This window comes from Syngnathus typhle, linkage group LG9, assembly GCF_033458585.1.
Source record: "Syngnathus typhle isolate RoL2023-S1 ecotype Sweden linkage group LG9, RoL_Styp_1.0, whole genome shotgun sequence".
NCBI classification, from domain to species: Eukaryota; Metazoa; Chordata; class Actinopteri; order Syngnathiformes; family Syngnathidae; genus Syngnathus; species Syngnathus typhle.
The window spans coordinates 2,577,799-2,595,907 of NC_083746.1; the positions used below are offsets into that span (position 1 = coordinate 2,577,799).

Here is an 18,109-nt window from a genome sequence, read left to right on the forward strand (position 1 = left end):
ACATCTGAAAGCTCTACTTAAGTAAAAGTATAGCACTGTTATGGCTGACTGTTTGGCGTGCATGTTTCATTTGAGAAATGAAAGTGAGAGTTTCTAAAGGTAAAATAAACTATATAGCTGCGTGAAATTTGTTTTTTTTTAATTGTCTTAAACGGGGCTAATAAACTATTAAAATGATTTCTCAGGAAGTACTGCTTGTGTGACCAAGCGCAACCTTTATTTTCCAACAAGCGACGCGTGACAGGGACTAGTGTCCTGTGGCGCCACACAGTGACCATTTGATGTACTACAAAACCAGCCGAACGCTATTGTGCAAATTTGGTTGCGGTTTCCTTTCGAATGAGGGCGCCCAAAGTTTCATTTGGACTTATTATGTATACTGTATATCTCCATTATTTCCAATGGGGGAAGCAAAGTATCGCTGGGTTGTGCTATATGAGGTTTATTTTTGGAGTCTTGCGATAATGAAAGAATTACATTGTGTTTTTATTTCGCGCATAGGTTACATTCTCCAATTGTTCCAGGTGAAGCAGTCACTCTCAAATCCACCCAAAGCTAATAAATTCACATTTCTTAGCTTGTATTGAGGCGTATAATATTTTGCGGATGTTGAAAATTGCGTCAAATGATGGTGTCGAAAAAATATGCTGCAGGTTGCAACATCGACATTTTACATTTACGAGCGTATTCGGACTCCTTCATTTGTAATGATTTTAATACAAAATCCAACGCAGAGCGACTATTAAAAATAATGATGCATTCCTGTAACATGATTTGGATACATATATTATTTTGTATCCTTTCTGGTTCCAGCATCCCTTCCTACTTGTACTTCCATTTTACATTCTGGCGACCTTCACCATAGCACAATAAATTGAAAATTTGACAGACTTGGATTCGTGTACCTTAGATGAGAATTCATAATGCGTCGAATCTTAAAAAGGGGAAGCTTTAAAGTATTCTTCTAGAGGAATGAGCAACGTGCCTCCTATCCAGTCCTGCAGCCACACTTGGATCAGCTCCAGCTTCATGAAGAACCACTTGTGTCCCACGGGCCACTTTGCCATCACCGGATGCCTGGAACAAAGAAAAGTGGACTTGGTATGAATGTTTTGAGTTAAGACATCACTGAATGTGAAGGGTGTTTGCTCGTACCTGGAGAACATGGCCTCCTTGGCAAAGGCCAGCTCCTCTGGGGCCACCTCCACCATCTTGCCTGTAAGCGTGAGTCGAGCACATCTGGGGTCCTCTGCCTCGTAGATCATTTGTCTGCAAAGAGAATGTTACAGTACAATCAAGAGAGCCAATGCAAGAGTTATTGAACATTGCACCTTGTGTTCAAATTATAATAAATTTACCAAAAAAAAGTTGCAAATAATATTGCAAGCATTGTCAGAAGTGGACGAGAGTGTGCTTGCCTGCAGAAATCACTCTCAGCCTCTGAGAAAGTGATGGAAGCATAAGGGTTTCTTTTCAGGTCGGTTACTGTGTTGTCCATAGGTGTCATGTAAAAATAGATGACGCCTGTGCTGTTGTCCGGTGGTCCATCACTGACGGAGAAAATGTTCCCAAAAGGAAGACCTTTGATCTAGCAAAACACACACGAATAAAAAATCACTCATTCGATTGACGTCACTTTGACTCAAATGAAAATTGGTCAAATAGCCATTGGCAGTTTATGTATCTTAGGGACAAATTGAGCAATTCCCAATTTAGAGTGGACATGTCTCGCCATGTCAACATGTCTCTGTGGCGCAATCGGTTAGCGCGTTCGGCTGTTAACCGAAAGGTTGGTGGTTCGAGCCCACCCAGGGACGGGTAGTTTTTAAAAACGATGATTTTCAGTGAAGAAAAATCCATGGGTGTTTTATTATTATTTTATTTTTTTATCCAGGGCCATTCAGAGTGGTTTTATTTATATTGAAGTAAACATTAACTCGTGCGTATGTTACCTTGTCTTGGCTAGAAATGGTGGCCAGGGAACCCCAGTCGCTGCTGTGAGCGATGTATCTGGCCGTTCTCGCCGTTTCCTGGTGCGGTGGAGGACCACCCCTCCCCACCTGCACCTTCTCCGTCCGATAGGAAAAAAGGCGAGCGGGGCTCTGCGCCCCCGCACTGGAGTCGCCCTCTGGCTCCACTTTCTCCCCGGGAGTCTCATCTATGCCTGCCGGATACGCCTGCTTCCACAGCCCGCCGCCGTCCACCAGCAGAGACGGGGCGACTTCTTCCGACAGGTCGGCCTCTACGTGGTTGGAGGAGACTGCCCAGGAGACGGAGCTCCTCAAAGTGTAGGCTGCACACCCGGTCAGAATGTTGGCCAACACTGGCAGGGTTAAGTAAAAAGTGGGCCTCATGAGTTTTAGGAGCAATGGCTGCCTTCACTAGAAGTCGTTTATCCAATAGTTCCATAAGCATTATCTGCCCCCTGCCGGCACATTCGGGTATGACATAAACCTGTCAAACTGTTGAGGAAAGTCTGGTGGGACAGAACGAGAGACCAGAACCAGAAGATGTTGTAGTTCCTTGGGACAGACATGCCACATGATGGTGGCAAACCATTACTTTTGTCAAAACAAAACTAATCCACTCCATTTAGCCAGAAGATAATAATCTAGAACGGTAATATGAAATATTTTTTCTATATATTCATGCCATAAGTAACATCCGAATTATATCCAGAAATATTCTTTATTTCAAAGTGTTGGAGTGGCAAATAACATGGACATTTTACAGTATAGTACAGTTCAATACACAACGCTTTGGAAAGAATTACACTTGAATTTTTTTTTTTTCTACCCTGTCATCCACTAAATTGTGGTTTGCCCACCTTACCCATTTCTTTTTCCATACTACATTTAAGGAATGCAAGAGTTGAACAAGTGTTAATTATTACAAATATACATCAATTATTCTATTCATGATATCATCCATTCGTTTTCTGAACCGCTTATCCTCACGAGCATGGCAGGCGGTGCTGGAGCCTATCCCAGCTGACTTTGGGCAGCGGGCAGGGAACACCTGAACTGGCTACCGGCCAATCGCAGGGCACACATAGACAGACACCCATTCCCTTGACTGTCTTCCTCTAAAACTGTTTTTGGCAGAATTGTATGTATCCAAAGTAGTCGTGGTATCAGTGGCGATATAGAACCTCCTCAAAAGAGGCCCATTTTTCATTTCAGCCCTTCAAAAAGACAGGTAAGTGTTTACAGATTATCTTCATCGTATGATTATGTTGGAATGTAACCTGTAATAATTAACCTAGCTTGGCCTGTCTTAACAAAAGTAGTAGAACAAAGTGCCAAGATCTTTTGAACTGATTGACTAGCTGCAGAGGAAGCAATCAAAGTTGCTTGGTTTACACGACGTCGTAAAAGACCCCCTGCTATGCTTTGATCAGCAGGTCAGGGGCTTCAACCCCATCCAGTCCACTCTCACCCCCACCTTGATAAAAATGCTCCTGCAAGAGGCCCGAGAGAGACCTCATTCGATCATCGCTGTACGCACGGCGACAAATGGACTCTCCACCTGCAGGTGTCTAAAAGGACTTACTTGTCTCCCGTGTGGTTCTTGGAAAATAAGTTAGAGTGAGCACCACCCTAACAATAAGTGTGCTATGATTCCGAGGGAACTAAATAATAAAAAGAATCCTCAGTCCATGGTCTTGTCACTCCACGCCATGGACTTCCTTTTGGCCAGTTCCATCCAGGAAGGCTGAGCGCTGTCAGGCGTGGACCTCAGGATGGGTGATGAGGAAGGCGACGGCGAGGACCCCAGGTTTTTGCGCGTCCATTTCTCTTCGCGAGGTCTGTCAGGCACTCGGATGGGGCTCTGGGACTCTGGAAGAAAACGCAAAGTTAGCGCGGAGAAAAAGACTCGACTTGGGAATCGCCGCACCTGGAGGTTTGAAGCCTTCTTCGGGTTTTGTGTCTTTGCCTTGTGTGAGGGGTTCGGTCTTGATTTCCAGTTGCGCTTTCCTCAACTCTACCTAAGAAGATTGGGAATCATGAAAAGAGGAATGTGTTGGGAAGTAACTATGTCATGTCAATGTCCAAAAGTACCGTAATTTCCGGACTATAAGTCGCCTTTTTTTTCATAGTTTGGGTGGGGGGGGGCGACTTATACTCAGGAGCAACTTATGTACATGTATATCAGTGCTTCTCAAATAGTGGGGCGCGCCCCCCTTGGGGGGCGCGGTGCTATTCCTGGGGGGGCGCGTGTGACCTTGGGGAACAGGCTTTTTTTTTGGCAGTACTAGAATAAAGTGTAATTGCGCGTTTACTACAGCAGGGGGCAGTGACGCGCTCATTGTTACTTCTGTCACGTTTGCGACAGTGCAACATTTTACGACTTACAAGACAAGTTAGGATAGTCACGGTGGGGAGGGGGGCGCGAATAGTTTTCTTCTTGCTAGGGGGGGGCGTAACAGAAAATAATTGAGAAGCACTGATGTATATGGTTTTTTTTTCACTTTTTGGGGCATTTTATGGCTGGTGCGACTTATACTCCGGTGCGACTTATAGTCCGAAAATTACGGTATGTGAACTTCTACTTCGGTACCAAGCGTGAGTATGTTCTGAGAGGAAGATGGTTAACAAAGAAGTACAAACCCCTTTTGTTAAAGGCGGACAACACCAATCTGCTTGTCTCTCCAAAAACGCAGCTCGCTCGCTGACTGATCCGGCCAAACTGTTGCGGTTGCTCTCCTTTTCCTGCATTGTACATTTGCCCTGGTCCACATATTTGGGCTGCTGCTGTGCTGTAGGTTGGAGACCTCGTTGGCTCCAAGGTAGCGGGTCTGAAGTCTGGTAGGACTGGGCTCGGGATTGAGGGACGGTCGTCCCTGTTCCAAACTGAGACGGGGTGTCTGACTGAGCAGCGGAGCGTGATGGAGACCCACATTTTGCCCATACGGTTCTTTGCAAGGCCGGTTGACTTGTGTTTACATGTGATTGCGGCCTTTCGGGTTCTTTCCAGGTGTTGACTGTTGTCTTCTGGAACCATTCGCCGTGCTCCGTTACGACTCCGCCGCCGCCGCCGCCATCGTGTGCTGGTTTCTCCCTTTCTTGTAATCTTACAGACTGAGATTTCTCATCTGCTGTCTGCTCTGGTATTTGCGGCGCCGTACTCGAGCAGTCCTTTGGAAATCGTCTCGCAAAAAGCTGCTGGAGGCTTCTGGTCTTTTCCATTGCCAGACTCATCCAGGATACCTCGGGTGAACTTGTTTGCGGGGTCGATTGAAGGTCCTGAGAGTGATTTAAGGAGGTTGATTGGACGTCTGTTGGTAAGGTGGGAGCCTCAAAGATAGACGGAGGGCTAGGCTTGCACGAGAGCGCTGGATCTGTGGAGGGAAAACAAATGGAGGCAAAGTTGTTGCATAGTTGGAATATCTAATGACAATGACAAATATTTTTTTTAAAAAGTGGAAAAAAAAATTAGGATACAGGCCAATTTTCTATCCCAGTTATTATAGTACCGCAATAAAAGATACAAACCAATTTTGGAGGTTAACCAAATGAAAGAGTTCCAAAAAAAAGTTAACATATTCTGGTGACCCAAAAAAAAAAAATACATACATGCTGGTTATTTAGTCATTTATTTTTACTCGAATTAAAGAGCACCAAAAAAAAAAACTAGGCTAGTAACTCACCTGTCTGTGTGAAATCTCCTGCATTCGCATTTTTGGACAGGCTATCGTCATCTCGGCTTTCTTGACTTTTCAGTCCAACGCTCGGCTCCTCACTCGACGACTTCCTCGACTGACGCCCGGAAGATCCGTCGGACCAAAATCGCATGGAGTTAGAGGTGGAGCGGAGTTTAAAACCAAACATGGTCTTTGCTTCTTCTTCTCCGTCCTCCTTGAGCTCCACCTTTGTGGCCACTACGACCCCCTCCACTTCCTGCGATGGGACAGCATCTACGGCTTTAGCTCCTTCGACATTTTTCGCACTATCCTGCCTTTCCCGGGGATGTCCTGAGCTTTTCTGCTCTTGTCTAAGTTTTCCCACTGCAAAAGGCCTACTTCCTGGCTGTAGATCCTTACGCTCATCCCTTTGCCGCAAGCTTGACGTCATGTCCTCGACCGGACCTCCTACCTTGTGTCTGGACCCCGCTTGTCCTACAAGTCCCACAAAACTGCCTGATCGTGGTCTGTCTTCGATGCGGCTCTTGGCAGAGGTAATGGAGGAATGGAAGGATCCAGAACCAGGTCTTTTTAGTCCTCTCACGCTGTCTACGTCGGCTTCATCCCGCGGACAAATTGCGGATCTGGACAACGCCGACGCACAGCTATTGGACAGCTGGCTGAAGGAGATGATTTCACTCTTATTGTGGGTCTTTCCAGAATCCCCTGAGTATGGATGTGCTCTCTCGCTTGAGACTACAAGTGCTCGCCTCTGAAGCTTCGCTTGAAGCTCTTGAGAGGACACGGGAGAGCATCTGCCAGGTAAAGCGCGGTCCAGAGTGGCTTCCGATCGGAACGCTTCGGGCTGGGTGGATTTCGGAAACGTTTGTTGTGACACCTTGAGTTCGCCTTGTCCTTCCAAAATGACTTCCTCCTTAGCGTGTTCATCCGTCACGGGTTCAGGATGGTTGTCCGTGTCATCCACCTTAGCATCCGGCTGTTAAAAATGGACACGATTATTTGAGGTGATGACCCGTATAGCAAAAAAGAAACCCATTCAGGAAATGCAAATATTTCAAAACGTTGAGGAAGTCACATTGCATAAGGTGGCGAGGAGGACCACTCACTTCAACCGCCCTCCTCTTGGTGCTGACCCTCTGGTTGCGGGGCTTGATGGACATACGATGCCGGGCAGCGGACGTGTCCAAAGAAGGGGTGAACTGGGCCGGAGTGCTAAAGTCCAGCGGGAACTCGCCAGGAGAAGTGACAGCGGGACCAAAAGGGATGAACGTTGGGGACGGCGTAGTGGTGGCCCCAAATTTGGATGCTGGAGGTTTGAAGATGGGGGAGAGTGGCTGTGATGCCACCTGTGAAGATAAACATGACTGAAGAACAGCTGCCGTGTAATGGCTTCATTGTTGTACTAGAAGATTTGTACTTCCAACATGGCCAGTATACGTTTATCTTTGTCGGTTTGAACCTGGAACTGATCTATATTTCAACTGATAGCCTTTCTCACCTTTCTGAGGGCTCCATGGGTTGGAAGGTCCACAGTAGAAAATTCAGGGCTCTTGTGAGGAGCAGGGCCCTCGTTCGAGTTGCCACCCCCATTCTCTTGTCGCCTGATGGGCAGAACAAGAGGAGGCGGTCCCAGATGCATCTTCTGCTGCAGAAGCTTCACCTGAAAATGCAGCAGCGCTGAGTTGTGGCCTCCGCTTTGAAAAAAGAAAAGAAACCTTACCTGCAAAACTTTGATTTTGCTGAGGACGTTCTCCTGGGATGACACCCTGACTGGCTCGTTGTCGTCATCTGTCTGCACCTGGTCGGCCCAGAAGATGCTGTCGTGGGAGAGCGCTCGAGATCCCATAATTCCCTGGGGGCATCTGCAGTGGAAATAGATGACGCACCAATCTATGAGACAACACCCATCCATTTTCTCTCCTGTTTTGTATCAAGGCTGAGCTGAAAACATTCAAGTGGATGGATGGATGAATGGATGGATGGATGGATGGATGGATGGATGGATGGATGGATGGATGGATGGATAAATGAGAGAAAGAGAGAAAGAGAGATAGATAGATAGATAGATAGATAGATAGATAGATAGATAGATAGATAGATAGATAGATAGATAGATAGATAGATAGATAGATAGATAGATAGATAGATAGATAGATAGATAGATAGATAGATAGATAGATAGATAGATAGATAGATAGATAGATAGATAGATAGATAGATAGATAGATAGATAGATAGATAGATAGATAGATAGATAGATAGATAGATAGATAGATAGATAGATAGATAGATAGATAGATAGATAGATAGATAGATAGATAGATAGATAGATAGATAGATAGATAGATAGATAGATAGATAGATAGATAGATAGATAGATAGATAGATAGATAGATAGATAGATAGATAGATAGATAGATAGATAGATAGATAGATAGATAGATAGATAGATAGATAGATAGATACTTTATTGATATAATTGAAAATAGACAGACAGACGGAGAGAGAGAGAGAGAGAGAGAGCGCGAGCGAGAGAGTGAGAGAGCTACTTCTAAAAATGTATGAATATTTTCTTCCATTTAAAGTGAAGACAATTTGTAATTTTAGTAATGATACAAAGTGTATGCAAAATTTGTCTTTGCGGGCCACACAACATGATGTGGCGGGCCGTATCTGGCCCCCGGGCCTTGAGTTTGACACCTATGCACTAAACACATCCAAATCAAAGCACATTTTCCTTCATATACTCTTGGTCCGCTCTCCATTTTGAGCCATCATACTCACGCCAAATCATCCTCGGATCCCAGCGCCTTTCCTGCAAGGATGTCACTGGCCGACTGGCTGAACTTGGCACTGAACTCCACGCCTGCTCGCTTGCTTCTCGTAAACAGACGAGGCCTAGGAAACTTGACTCTGGACTTTCGTGGTTCTAAAAAGATATACTGACATGTTTTAGACTGTCTTTTTAATGTTTGTGCACAAATAGTTGAGTCTCGGAAGTCTCTGTCCAATATGAATAAGGAAAAAAAAAATTCATTGTGATAGATTGCTCGATAATCTCACCTGAAGTATCTTCAGCACACACCTCTGTATTCGCCGAGAAGGCCTCCATTTGTCTGCCTGGTACAAACTGGTCGGCACAAAAGTCCAGATGGCAAGAGCCAACAAGAACCAGTTCACTGGGTGGGAAAAAAATGGAATATTGTTTGCAGATAAGTAAGCCACGCAATAAGCCCTGAGATGTGACGCACGGACTTGCAGTTCAAAGGTTTACTGTTCTTATCATGAACGGGACCGACCTTTGCTATTAGAGGGTGAGGCGTGCACCCTTTTGTCCTTTTAATGAGATGACTGCACGCTTGCAGGACATTACATTAGGTACACCTGCGGATGAGATTGAATCAGATTAGGAAAATGCTAGATAAAGTAGCATCCTTTTTTTTTTTTTTTTTTAGTTCTAGAGAGTTGTGATTCTAACAAGTTTAGCAGGCTTGATGTTTTTATGATTTTCACTTTTATTCTGTATACTTGAATTTTTTTGTGCACGATGTGTTCCTAAACTTCTAAAAAAAAACATTTTTTTAAATAAAAAATGTAAAAATTAAACAAAGAGGAAAATTCAATACAAGTGGGAGAATGGACGACATTAAGAAAAAAATATTTCACATCAAAGTCCATTTGGCCAACAACACAATGCATAATCATCTTCTATGGAAGATGGCAGAAAGAGACCATTCCTCTTTGCACACTAAATTATCCAGCAACCTGGGTCCTCTCCTCTAGCCCCCCTCCCTGTTTTTTTAGTGGGGTTGGGGTCTGGGGAATTTCTACAATGTCATTTGTGTACTTTCTCACCGCGTGCATCACACACTTGCTCCGGGATCGAGCAGTCCGGCTGTTAGTGCTGTTGTCAACACCGTGCCCTCGTATCGTGATAAAGACGAGGTGTGTCAGCTCATGAAAGCAAAGTCCAGACTGCACCTCTTATCGTGTTGACAAACACGTGAGAGCCCAGATGAGAAACAGGCCTAAAGTTAATTTCTTATATGTGTGGTCATGCACACGAGCATGAAGCAAGAAGACAATTTTGGGAGTCTTAGATGATCTCAATGACAGACTTCACATGTGACGGCAGACCCCCCCCCCCCCCCCACCACACACACACGCCCCCACTCAAAAACAAAAGTACCTCAACATACCGTGAGTCAACCCAGGACTCAGCTGTCTGTTGTCCCCCGAGTTGTGTTGTCAGCGTCCTGTCCCGTTTGAACCTGCAGGTTTGTCGTCCACATCTGCAGAGAGACAGGAGGGGGAGGAGAGAAGGCGGAGTGAGTGCCAGAGAGAGAGGGAGAAGGTCACTCTATGGTGGGACATGCACATGCACAAAAGGAGGACAGAATAGAATGAGACAGAGGAGGAGGGAGGGAGGGAGGGAGTGTGAGAGAGAGGAGAGATACTCTATTACATTAGGAGCACACTGTGGCCTTCTGCGCTAAGCTTCTTATAAAACACTAACCTGATTTTGGGCCCAGAAATGAGAGTAAAGGAGAGAGGGAGGGGGATGCGGAGGTGGAGGAGGAGTGTGTGTGTGTGTGTGTGTGTGTGTGTGTGTGGAGGGGGGGTAATGCAAGCTCGTAGTTGGAAACAGGGCAGGAATGAATGTTCTCACACACTCTAAAAGAGGACTTAAATAAAAATTCTACTGCTACAACTACTAACACGTGTAAAATGTGACATTCCTGCACATTCTCACCATTAAATATTGATATCTTCGCTGTGGGCTATGTAGGTCAGGTAAGCATATTTATTTATTTGAAAAATGCTTTCAGAAAACATAATCACATCTTCATGTATATACAATATTTGTATAGGAACATATGCATGTTATACACACTTTATATAGTAATTTGGCAATATTTCTATTCAGTGAAAATGATTTCATATGTTAAAAGCGTTTTTCTTTCATCATTTACCTTCACCATACCATTATTGAAACGTAGATTTATGTAAACAAAATAGCCATGATTTCATATTTCTTTAAAATCATATTTGCAAAAATATTATTAAAGAACCTGAAGCACTTGGGGAGCACGTCCACATTATTTATATTTCGTTTTCGTTCACGTGTGCAGGCGTCTCTCCCGATAAGGCTTCTGGTCCTCACATAAATCTGCACCAAACCAGCTGTTGTTGTGGATTACCTCAGTGAGACTTCTATGTTTTGCTGAATATGACTATTCATGGAATCAATGCGTGTTATCGATCCACATTAAGGCCAGTGACCCCAATACATCGAGCTGTAACGCTTAAGGTTCTTTGTGTTAATATATCTTTTTTTTTGGTGGCGGCTCCACCATCCTGCTCGATGCATGCGCCCCTTTCCGGGATTATAATTTCCCCCGGTGGACCACATGCATGCAGATGACATATCGGGGATTAAGGCCGAGAGATAATCCGATCACGACGCCGTTTCAACTCTCACGGCTCATGGTTCATTCACACATTTTCCAGACAACGTCAATAGGCCACAGTATAAGAGACGCCTACACAAACAAATGCTTTGGGTAATAAAAAAAAAAAAACATTTATATAGACACCTAACCGTTTAGTTTATACTTTGTAAAATCACAAACTAGTGACATATATTTACACCATTCTTACTGTAAATCAATACAATTGTGTATTTTTAACATTATACCACATTTAATAGTAAGTAAATCTAAATTAAATGACATTAATTCAATCAATTTAATGTAAATAAAAAAATCTATCTTTACAATAAAATATGCAGATATTAAGAGTTGTTATTTTTACAATATTTTACCAAGCAAGCAATCCACTGTTCTCCCCATTTTAAGAGCATGATAAAAAAAAAAAGGCACCAGATTAAATTCATTTAAATACAAATCTTCTGCTTAATTAAATTTTTAGCATGATTTGTTTTACAATATAACATTCATAACAAAAATAGATGCATTTGTACAAGTCAATAATAATAATTAAATGTAAGTGACTGTGTGCCTCAGAGGACTTTGGTGTGTTTTGTATGGAAAATGTCTACTGTGGTTTTGTGGCACTGCCTGAGGTCATAGTCACAGTATCCAATCGAGAACCGTCCCTGTGGATGATCACAACAACACATGAGAATGTAAAACGCAAATTTGGAATCTCAACAAGAACATGCGGATCAGGTCTCACTTTGGGCTTCTTGAAGTAATCCAGCCCTCTTCCGATCTTGACAATCCAACCGTTATCAAACCTGCAAACAGTCCACCATGATAGCGTTTGGTGAGTGATGTAAAGGTGACCTGAGGCTTACCTGATCTCTCTGTCATGGATGGAGGTGGAGTACCGCAGGTCAAGAGCGACGCCGTGAGCGCCGAGGCTCTGCTTCAGCTCGGCCATGCAGCTTGCCTGTTGGCCACCATCCTGCACAGCAACGCGCATGAATGCCACCTCAATAAACCTAGAACTTTGAAATTTGAATGATTGTTTACACAGCTGCAGACATAGTCTTTATTGGATTCATATTTTTGAAATCTGTGTGTGAACACTTGCATCTGTGAACTGTTATAATGTAATTCCACTAACTACCTGTTTTCTTTACAATAGGGGGAAAATAATAAAGGGATGGAGGCATTTTTTCCATCTTAACGACCTTACTGTTTGAAAAAAAAAACCGGAAACTTACTTCTTCGGGTGACGTGAGGAGATGTATGGTCTTCACCTTGCATGACGCTTTGAGGAGCATCTCACAGAACCGCAAGAAGTTGTACACCTACCATGAATGGAAATATGACTTGTGTTCAATTCAACAAATATTAAGAACCCCTGTAAATTGAATATGATCCAACAATGTTGTCATCGACGTGCATTTAAAAAAAAGAAAAAGCCAAACCTATCGCAAAACTACAAAGGCATACAGATCCACTGTAAAAAAAAAAAGAAGACATGTAAAAATCTGCACTTTTGTACATTCATTTTTTCTAACCTGATGAATGTGTCGTATGTAAGGATCCTCCACCCAGACCTCTGTAAGAGCACCGCTGATGTACGGCTTGAAGACGGCCTCGTAACTGTAACCTGTGGCATCTTCCTCTATCCTGACCTGCTCGTGGTACTTTCCCTCTGAGAAAACAGAGAGGGAGGAGGAATGTGTGATACAAGAAGAAAAGCATCCATTCCTTTTTTTTTTTTTAATCACAAAGTTGACATTGAATTCAATCAGTCTTAGAAAACCCATACAAAGAAATACAACGTGATTCAATTTGTCTACTTGCATATTAGTGCATATTAGTATTATGATAAATCAATTGACCATTTTATGATTACCTTCTTTCGTCTTGTTCACGTGAGCTTTGATTTGTTCTGCTCTGTCCATATAACCCTTTATTTTTTCCCTGTAATGTCCTCTCTTCGACTCATCCTTCACTGCTGCTGGCAATACAGAAAATGTAAATAGTGCAGTAGATATACTGGTGTGAATAAAAGGAGCGTGTGGCGGCGACCTTTTTGGGCGTCTAACAGCAACTGAATGCCTTCTTGGTAGCAGACGAGAGACTCCAAGAAGCGGCCACTCTGGTCCAACTCCACCGCCCGCTTTAGCACAGAGATGGCGGACGACTCCATACCTGGTAGGTGATTTTGAGTCATGTTGTCAAATGTAGGGTCACGATTTGAGGGAGATTGTGGGTAAGGGTGGCATCAACCAAAGGATTGTTAGAGGCAGCATAAGCGACAGTGCTTCACTTCCGTGTGGTTCCGTTGCTAATATATGTCCCGAGAGAACGTAGTGGCTGCTTTTGTTCCGCCACTGGTTTGCTTGGGTGCATCGTTAAAATTTATTAGTATGTACCGGGTATCTACATAACACAAATGACAGCGGAGTTATATTCGTAAAGGTTCTGCTTATAATTTTTAAACCATAACTGTTAACGATAACAAATTAAGGGGCAATTTAGACGGGTACGTCTACAAAATACGTCCCCAGAAAACGTAATGCCACTACAATGACACCTTTTTTTTTTTTTTCGTTTAAAGACCCAAGGTATTTTTTATGTATATTTTTTTGTTAATTATGGCGTTTTTAAACTGTTTTCTTCTGTGAGTTGTTAGTGTATATTGCTTACATTTTGACCTTTTTAAAAATAATAATATAAACAAATGGAACACACGCGGATGTCGCTTGACGTATTTCTGGTTCCGGATGAAGCTTAATGGTGGTCGTGTTTCTCGTGTGGTCTTCTCTTAGCTGTCCAAAATATTTTTTTTAGTTATAGTAATATTAACTGGATATTGTATCTTGTTTTGTAAATTAGCCTTTCGATTTTCGTCATATGATTGAAGCTTGATTGCGCATGTTTTACGCGACTTCTGGCGCACTAACCTTGTCCTGCACCTCGGTCAAAATGAATGTTAGGAGCCACTGAAATGTCTGCATTCAGTTTAAAGTCGTCATCCGTCAAAGTAAGAGCTTCGCCTAATATATACTATTCCACTGTTGGAAAAATATGAAATGTCTTTCCTGTCAGTTATTTTTGGTTCATGTAATGAATTATTGTGATTAGAATTGATCACCTTATAAAATTGATCACCTTGTCCCTTGTAAAAAAAAAATAGGTCCTGACAGGAATTTCACGTTGTATTTTGTTTGGACGCAGCAAATTTACCAGAGCAAGAATTCCACAAGAGGTAAATCTGATTTTGTTCCCATTTTAACATTCATTCTGCTATATAGTGCTCACAACCTCCTCTGTGTCTTGCCCAGCTCTTTGAAGAGCGGTCGAAGGAACACGAGAAATATGGTGGCGACCCAAATCAGCCTCACAAACTTCACGTAGTGACTCGTGTCAAAAGCGCAATGAGACGGCCGTACTGGGAGAAAGACATGGTGAAGAACCTGAGCCTCCAAAAGGTGAGGTTGCTCTTCAGATGGAGTTAAATGTGAAATTGAATGGCCTTGTCTTTGTCATCCAGCCACATGTGCCTGTGATCCACAAGAATACACCTGCAGTCAACAGCAAACTCAAAGTCATCAAGCATCTTGTCAGGTATGAGATGCTACATTTGAAAACAGCAATTTTTATTGAGAGCCTAATAACATGAGTATCTAAAGCCAAGTCGCTTTAAATTGTACTTAAAGATGATTAAAAAAAAAACTAAAAGTCCTCGTCCTGATAAGTGATAACTTTTCAGGATTCAGCCACTGAGGACACCGTACGGGCTGCCCACCGAGCAAGACATGGCTGACACCTACATCAATAGCAAAGGCGAACTGATTGTTCGACGCCTGCTCACACCGCTCCAACCCAAAGCTATCGAATCTTAGCGCATCCACCCAGGCCGTTCACAGTACCATGTTTGATCACCTTGGGCAATCTTAATGATTATTATCTTGTATTGCAGCATCCAGTCAAACTACACGACAACGGTTACCCAGTTTGACTGGCAAATTAATTTCAGTCATCATTAAATAAAAAATAATAATTGTGAAAGCACGTGTGGTCTGTAGCATTATTACTGGATATATTTTTAGATGTCCAAATTAGATTTGTTTGCATTAGATGCGAGAAACAAAAATTAAGACAGTACAATTAAATACTGTAAATCATTTGTTTTATTTTACTTGACCAAAAACTGAGATTTTAGTCCTACAGAGTATTCATCAATAATTCTCAGTCGAATTAAGGTACTCTTTTCTCTGTCTGAGCAAGAACTCAGTTAAAGTTCAAGCCATCCATCAAATATTAATTTCAAGGTTTCTAATCCCTTCACAATACTGGGTACCTCCACAGCATTCAATTTTTTTTTTAATGAATTAAGTTTCCAAACTGTTGTTTCGTTAGGCAAAACCAACAATCTTTCGATTATCTTTTCACTTGTGTGTAAAAAGGCCTGATGTCAAGAAATAAAACTTATTTAGGCAATGGAGAATTAAATTCATTACTATGATGGCACAACGCACTTACCAAGCTGTGTACACACGCCTGAGAGACGATTTGAAGTCACTTCCTATTTATCATGAAAACGTTTCAACAAATCGTAAAGGGCAGAGTAATAAAAGAAAATAGGGCTGGCTGAGAGATTATGAAAGAGGTAGCCCAGAGAGAGAAACCAAGACGGCTGTCAAAGTCACTCAGTCGTCATCGTCAGAATCGGTTTCATAGCCCCGCCCCCTGATGGTCTTCTTCTCCACTTTGGTGAACCTGGAGTGAGGCTTCTGCGTGGATGTGGGCGGCTCCATCACGTTACCACTAGGGGGAATGAAGATGAAGGAAATGTTGCCTTTCCCAAAAAGTCTGGTGTGCTGAATTACTCATTTGCCACCCCAACGAGGATGTACCTGTAGTTGATAACATCGGCGCAGCCCAGTCGCCATTCCAGGATCTCGGTGCTGAAATCGTCAGTGTTCCCCAGATCGCCGAAGCCGACCACGTAGTCCTTGGACTTGCCGTCGATGAGCAGCGCCAGGGTGGGGATGACTTTGATGCGCAGCCGCTCGGTCAAGAAGGGCGCCCTCTCCACGTTGAGTTTGATGAATTTGGTCTCGATGTGCTTCTTTGCCAGGAGGGACAAGTGTTTGTCCACGATCCTGCATCTGGATGTGTGGATGTGATACAAATTAGAACTTAATGCTGTTCTATTTATAGGGAGACATTTGAATGAAGACCTACACGATACCATGACATCAAAATATGCAAAACTCAAGTCAAAGAATCCCATATGGTACTGGGCAATTTTGGCGACAATGTAATTCTGTCTGATAAGCTTCTCCGACATTTACGCTGCAGGTCAACGTGCCAAATTACAAATGAACGAGAATAAAACAGTGACCTCACCTGAAGGTGGTATTTCTGTAGAAATGGCAGACAACTTTCTTGCTGTCCTTGACCTCACCAAAGAATTCTTTCTCACTAGAAATTTCACGGTACTCTCCGTGTCCTTTAGACAACCACTCCTGCGATGACGGAAACATAACATCGTCTCACTTTTAAGTTTGCATGGGGAAAAAACTGACAAATTAACATGACTAACAACAAAGGAATTATTATATCTACGCATAGCGTCCGGCTTACTCCACTTCAGAGTATAAGGCAGGTGTTTATTAAAGGGGAATTTTTTTCACCATTGTACTTCAGGTTTTTTTTATTTTCCATCCAACCATAAATTATTTTCAGCCGCATTTTGTATTCATGCTTTACAAGTGTGTCTGGATGCAGATTTTGTCATCACATCAAGGATTAGCATTTTGCTGATAAAAATAAATATATATTAATATATTAATTATATTAATAAATTATTTGGTGTGTTTATTTGGTAAGTTTGTCACCTGACGTGGCTCTTGCTGTTGGTTGTGATGCATAGGTGGAGGATGCTTGTGTAATGATGACTTTAAAAACAGCTAAGATGTTAAAAAAGCATTGATATAGGAAAATAGGAATTACAGTAGTTCCTGTTATGTTTGGATTTCATTTGTTTACAAAATCGTTCACATTTTGCCCTTTGTCATTTTATCTCCATTAAAAATCTCCTGTATAGCTCATGTGTGCATAAAAGGTCAATTTAAAAAAAATAAGGCATACTTGTTTCTGTTTCTGTGCTTTCTTCAGTGCCTCTAGTCGTCTTTCCCTCATTTTCTCAAAGTCATCTTCATCCATTTCAGTGAGTTTGGTCAACTCCGCATCCACCTGATCCTCCACCACCTTAGCGGATTGCACCAGAACCTTTGTGATGCTGTCGATCATGTCGTTAGCCATAGTTGCCTTCAACCTGAGAGTGTAACGGTACACAATCACATCAAATATCCAAAACATTGGCGCAACATCATAGTAGTCTCAAACCAAGCACTGTAATGACGTGTGTTTAGTGCCATATTATTCTTCCGCCATTTTAAATTCTGAAGCTCTCAAATTCGCAATGACATTCATACCAACGAACTGTTTAGATTGTGAACGACCAGCAATACAAAGCCCATAGGGAAACATGGACACGCCTCAGTTAGCCGATACTTGCCAGTAAAAGCCCATTTATAGGTCATATTTCGCTCCCAGGATAAATAACATTATTCGTCTGAGACGACACGAAAAAGATAATAAACAACAGTCATGTATATGGCGCTACTAATGATCAACGTTACTACGAAGGAAATAGCTAGCGTTAACCTAGCAACGCGTTAGTAACCAGCAATAAGAGGCCAGCGAAAGTTCCACATTCAATTGTACGTTATGGAAAAACAAACAGACAAACATTAAATCGAATAAAATAGTAAATTTACCAATAAAATTAACAGAACTGTAACGCCGGTGTCATTCGTTGCCTGATAGCGACGCAGTAACAATAGCGATACTATTGCGGAAATGACGTTGGATGAACGTCACGGATTTACATTTATGTGGTCTATACCGCCACCTACTGTACAGGAGTGTGCAAAACTGACTTTGCAGGCTTTGTCTTGAGTTTAAAGTA

The 18,109-nt window shown here is 42.6% G+C and overlaps 5 protein-coding genes and 1 non-coding gene across 7 annotated transcripts; 2 read left to right on the top strand and 4 right to left on the bottom strand.

Annotated features, from left to right (window-relative positions):
* Positions 1-195: 195 nt before the first annotated feature.
* On the bottom strand, positions 196-2,424 carry creg2 (cellular repressor of E1A-stimulated genes 2). Its single transcript, XM_061287469.1, has 4 exons — positions 1,953-2,424; positions 1,419-1,588; positions 1,156-1,269; positions 196-1,077 (listed from the first exon to the last, which is right to left on the bottom strand). The coding sequence occupies exons 1-4, from the start codon at positions 2,352-2,354 to the stop codon at positions 936-938; spliced, it is 828 nt and encodes a 275-aa protein (XP_061143453.1). The 5' UTR covers positions 2,355-2,424; the 3' UTR covers positions 196-935.
* Positions 1,744-1,817, top strand: trnan-guu (transfer RNA asparagine (anticodon GUU)). The gene has a single exon. It is a non-coding gene; the product is annotated as a tRNA-Asn (tRNA).
* A 258-nt stretch (positions 2,425-2,682) lies between the features above and the next one.
* cracdla (cracd like a) lies at positions 2,683-9,934 on the bottom strand. Its single transcript, XM_061286341.1, has 11 exons — positions 9,844-9,934; positions 8,944-9,028; positions 8,708-8,823; positions 8,429-8,573; positions 7,365-7,506; positions 7,143-7,304; positions 6,751-6,990; positions 5,651-6,620; positions 4,611-5,341; positions 3,898-3,988; positions 2,683-3,839 (listed from the first exon to the last, which is right to left on the bottom strand). Exons 3-11 carry the CDS (start codon positions 8,754-8,756, stop codon positions 3,652-3,654), a joined length of 2,718 nt encoding a protein of 905 aa, XP_061142325.1. The 5' UTR covers positions 8,757-8,823; positions 8,944-9,028; positions 9,844-9,934; the 3' UTR covers positions 2,683-3,651.
* Positions 9,935-10,434: 500 nt separating this feature from the next.
* On the bottom strand, positions 10,435-13,435 carry mitd1 (MIT, microtubule interacting and transport, domain containing 1). 2 transcript variants are annotated; one of them, XM_061287682.1, is made up of 7 exons: positions 13,153-13,435; positions 12,977-13,075; positions 12,636-12,772; positions 12,336-12,422; positions 11,964-12,073; positions 11,843-11,903; positions 10,435-11,762 (listed from the first exon to the last, which is right to left on the bottom strand). In XM_061287682.1, exons 1-7 carry the CDS (start codon positions 13,295-13,297, stop codon positions 11,667-11,669), a joined length of 735 nt encoding a protein of 244 aa, XP_061143666.1. In that variant the 5' UTR covers positions 13,298-13,435; the 3' UTR covers positions 10,435-11,666. The 2 variants fall into 2 exon arrangements, with proteins under 2 accessions (XP_061143666.1, XP_061143665.1); XM_061287681.1 differs by having other exon boundaries at positions 12,977-13,078; positions 13,153-13,434.
* A 392-nt stretch (positions 13,436-13,827) lies between these two features.
* Positions 13,828-15,138, top strand: mrpl30 (mitochondrial ribosomal protein L30). Its single transcript, XM_061287269.1, has 5 exons — positions 13,828-14,110; positions 14,264-14,335; positions 14,412-14,558; positions 14,621-14,694; positions 14,840-15,138. Exons 1-5 carry the CDS (start codon positions 14,057-14,059, stop codon positions 14,970-14,972), a joined length of 480 nt encoding a protein of 159 aa, XP_061143253.1. The 5' UTR covers positions 13,828-14,056; the 3' UTR covers positions 14,973-15,138.
* A 104-nt stretch (positions 15,139-15,242) lies between these two features.
* txndc9 (thioredoxin domain containing 9) lies at positions 15,243-18,055 on the bottom strand. The gene is made up of 5 exons (XM_061287268.1): positions 17,919-18,055; positions 17,227-17,413; positions 16,483-16,601; positions 15,987-16,241; positions 15,243-15,897 (listed from the first exon to the last, which is right to left on the bottom strand). The coding sequence occupies exons 2-5, from the start codon at positions 17,398-17,400 to the stop codon at positions 15,780-15,782; spliced, it is 666 nt and encodes a 221-aa protein (XP_061143252.1). The 5' UTR covers positions 17,401-17,413; positions 17,919-18,055; the 3' UTR covers positions 15,243-15,779.
* Positions 18,056-18,109: the final 54 nt, after the last annotated feature.

Excerpts from the sequence above, each read along its gene's own strand:
- creg2 (XM_061287469.1), bottom strand. The coding sequence starts at position 2,354 with ATGAGGCCCACTTTTTACTTAACCCTGCCAGTGTTGGCCAACATTCTG. Across the intron at positions 1,589-1,952 it reads CCATTTCTAGCCAAGACAAG|ATCAAAGGTCTTCCTTTTGG; the intron begins GTAACATACGCA and ends GTGTTTTGCTAG. Across the intron at positions 1,270-1,418 it reads GCTGAGAGTGATTTCTGCAG|ACAAATGATCTACGAGGCAG; the intron begins GCAAGCACACTC and ends TTCTCTTTGCAG.
- cracdla (XM_061286341.1), bottom strand. The coding sequence starts at position 8,756 with ATGGAGGCCTTCTCGGCGAATACAGAGGTGTGTGCTGAAGATACTTCA. Across the intron at positions 7,305-7,364 it reads GCAAAATCAAAGTTTTGCAG|GTGAAGCTTCTGCAGCAGAA; the intron begins GTAAGGTTTCTT and ends CTGCATTTTCAG. Across the intron at positions 3,989-4,610 it reads GTCCGCCTTTAACAAAAGGG|GTAGAGTTGAGGAAAGCGCA; the intron begins GTTTGTACTTCT and ends CAATCTTCTTAG.
- mitd1 (XM_061287681.1), bottom strand. The coding sequence starts at position 13,297 with ATGACTCAAAATCACCTACCAGGTATGGAGTCGTCCGCCATCTCTGTG. Across the intron at positions 13,079-13,152 it reads GCTGTTAGACGCCCAAAAAG|CAGTGAAGGATGAGTCGAAG; the intron begins GTCGCCGCCACA and ends TATTGCCAGCAG. Across the intron at positions 12,074-12,335 it reads TCCTCACGTCACCCGAAGAA|GATGGTGGCCAACAGGCAAG; the intron begins GTAAGTTTCCGG and ends GTTGCTGTGCAG.
- mrpl30 (XM_061287269.1), top strand. The coding sequence starts at position 14,057 with ATGTTAGGAGCCACTGAAATGTCTGCATTCAGTTTAAAGTCGTCATCC. Across the intron at positions 14,559-14,620 it reads AGAACCTGAGCCTCCAAAAG|CCACATGTGCCTGTGATCCA; the intron begins GTGAGGTTGCTC and ends TTTGTCATCCAG. Across the intron at positions 14,695-14,839 it reads GTCATCAAGCATCTTGTCAG|GATTCAGCCACTGAGGACAC; the intron begins GTATGAGATGCT and ends ATAACTTTTCAG.
- txndc9 (XM_061287268.1), bottom strand. The coding sequence starts at position 17,400 with ATGGCTAACGACATGATCGACAGCATCACAAAGGTTCTGGTGCAATCC. Across the intron at positions 16,602-17,226 it reads AAGCACAGAAACAGAAACAA|GAGTGGTTGTCTAAAGGACA; the intron begins GTATGCCTTATT and ends CCGTCATCGCAG. Across the intron at positions 15,898-15,986 it reads GCCGATGTTATCAACTACAG|TGGTAACGTGATGGAGCCGC; the intron begins GTACATCCTCGT and ends CATTCCCCCTAG.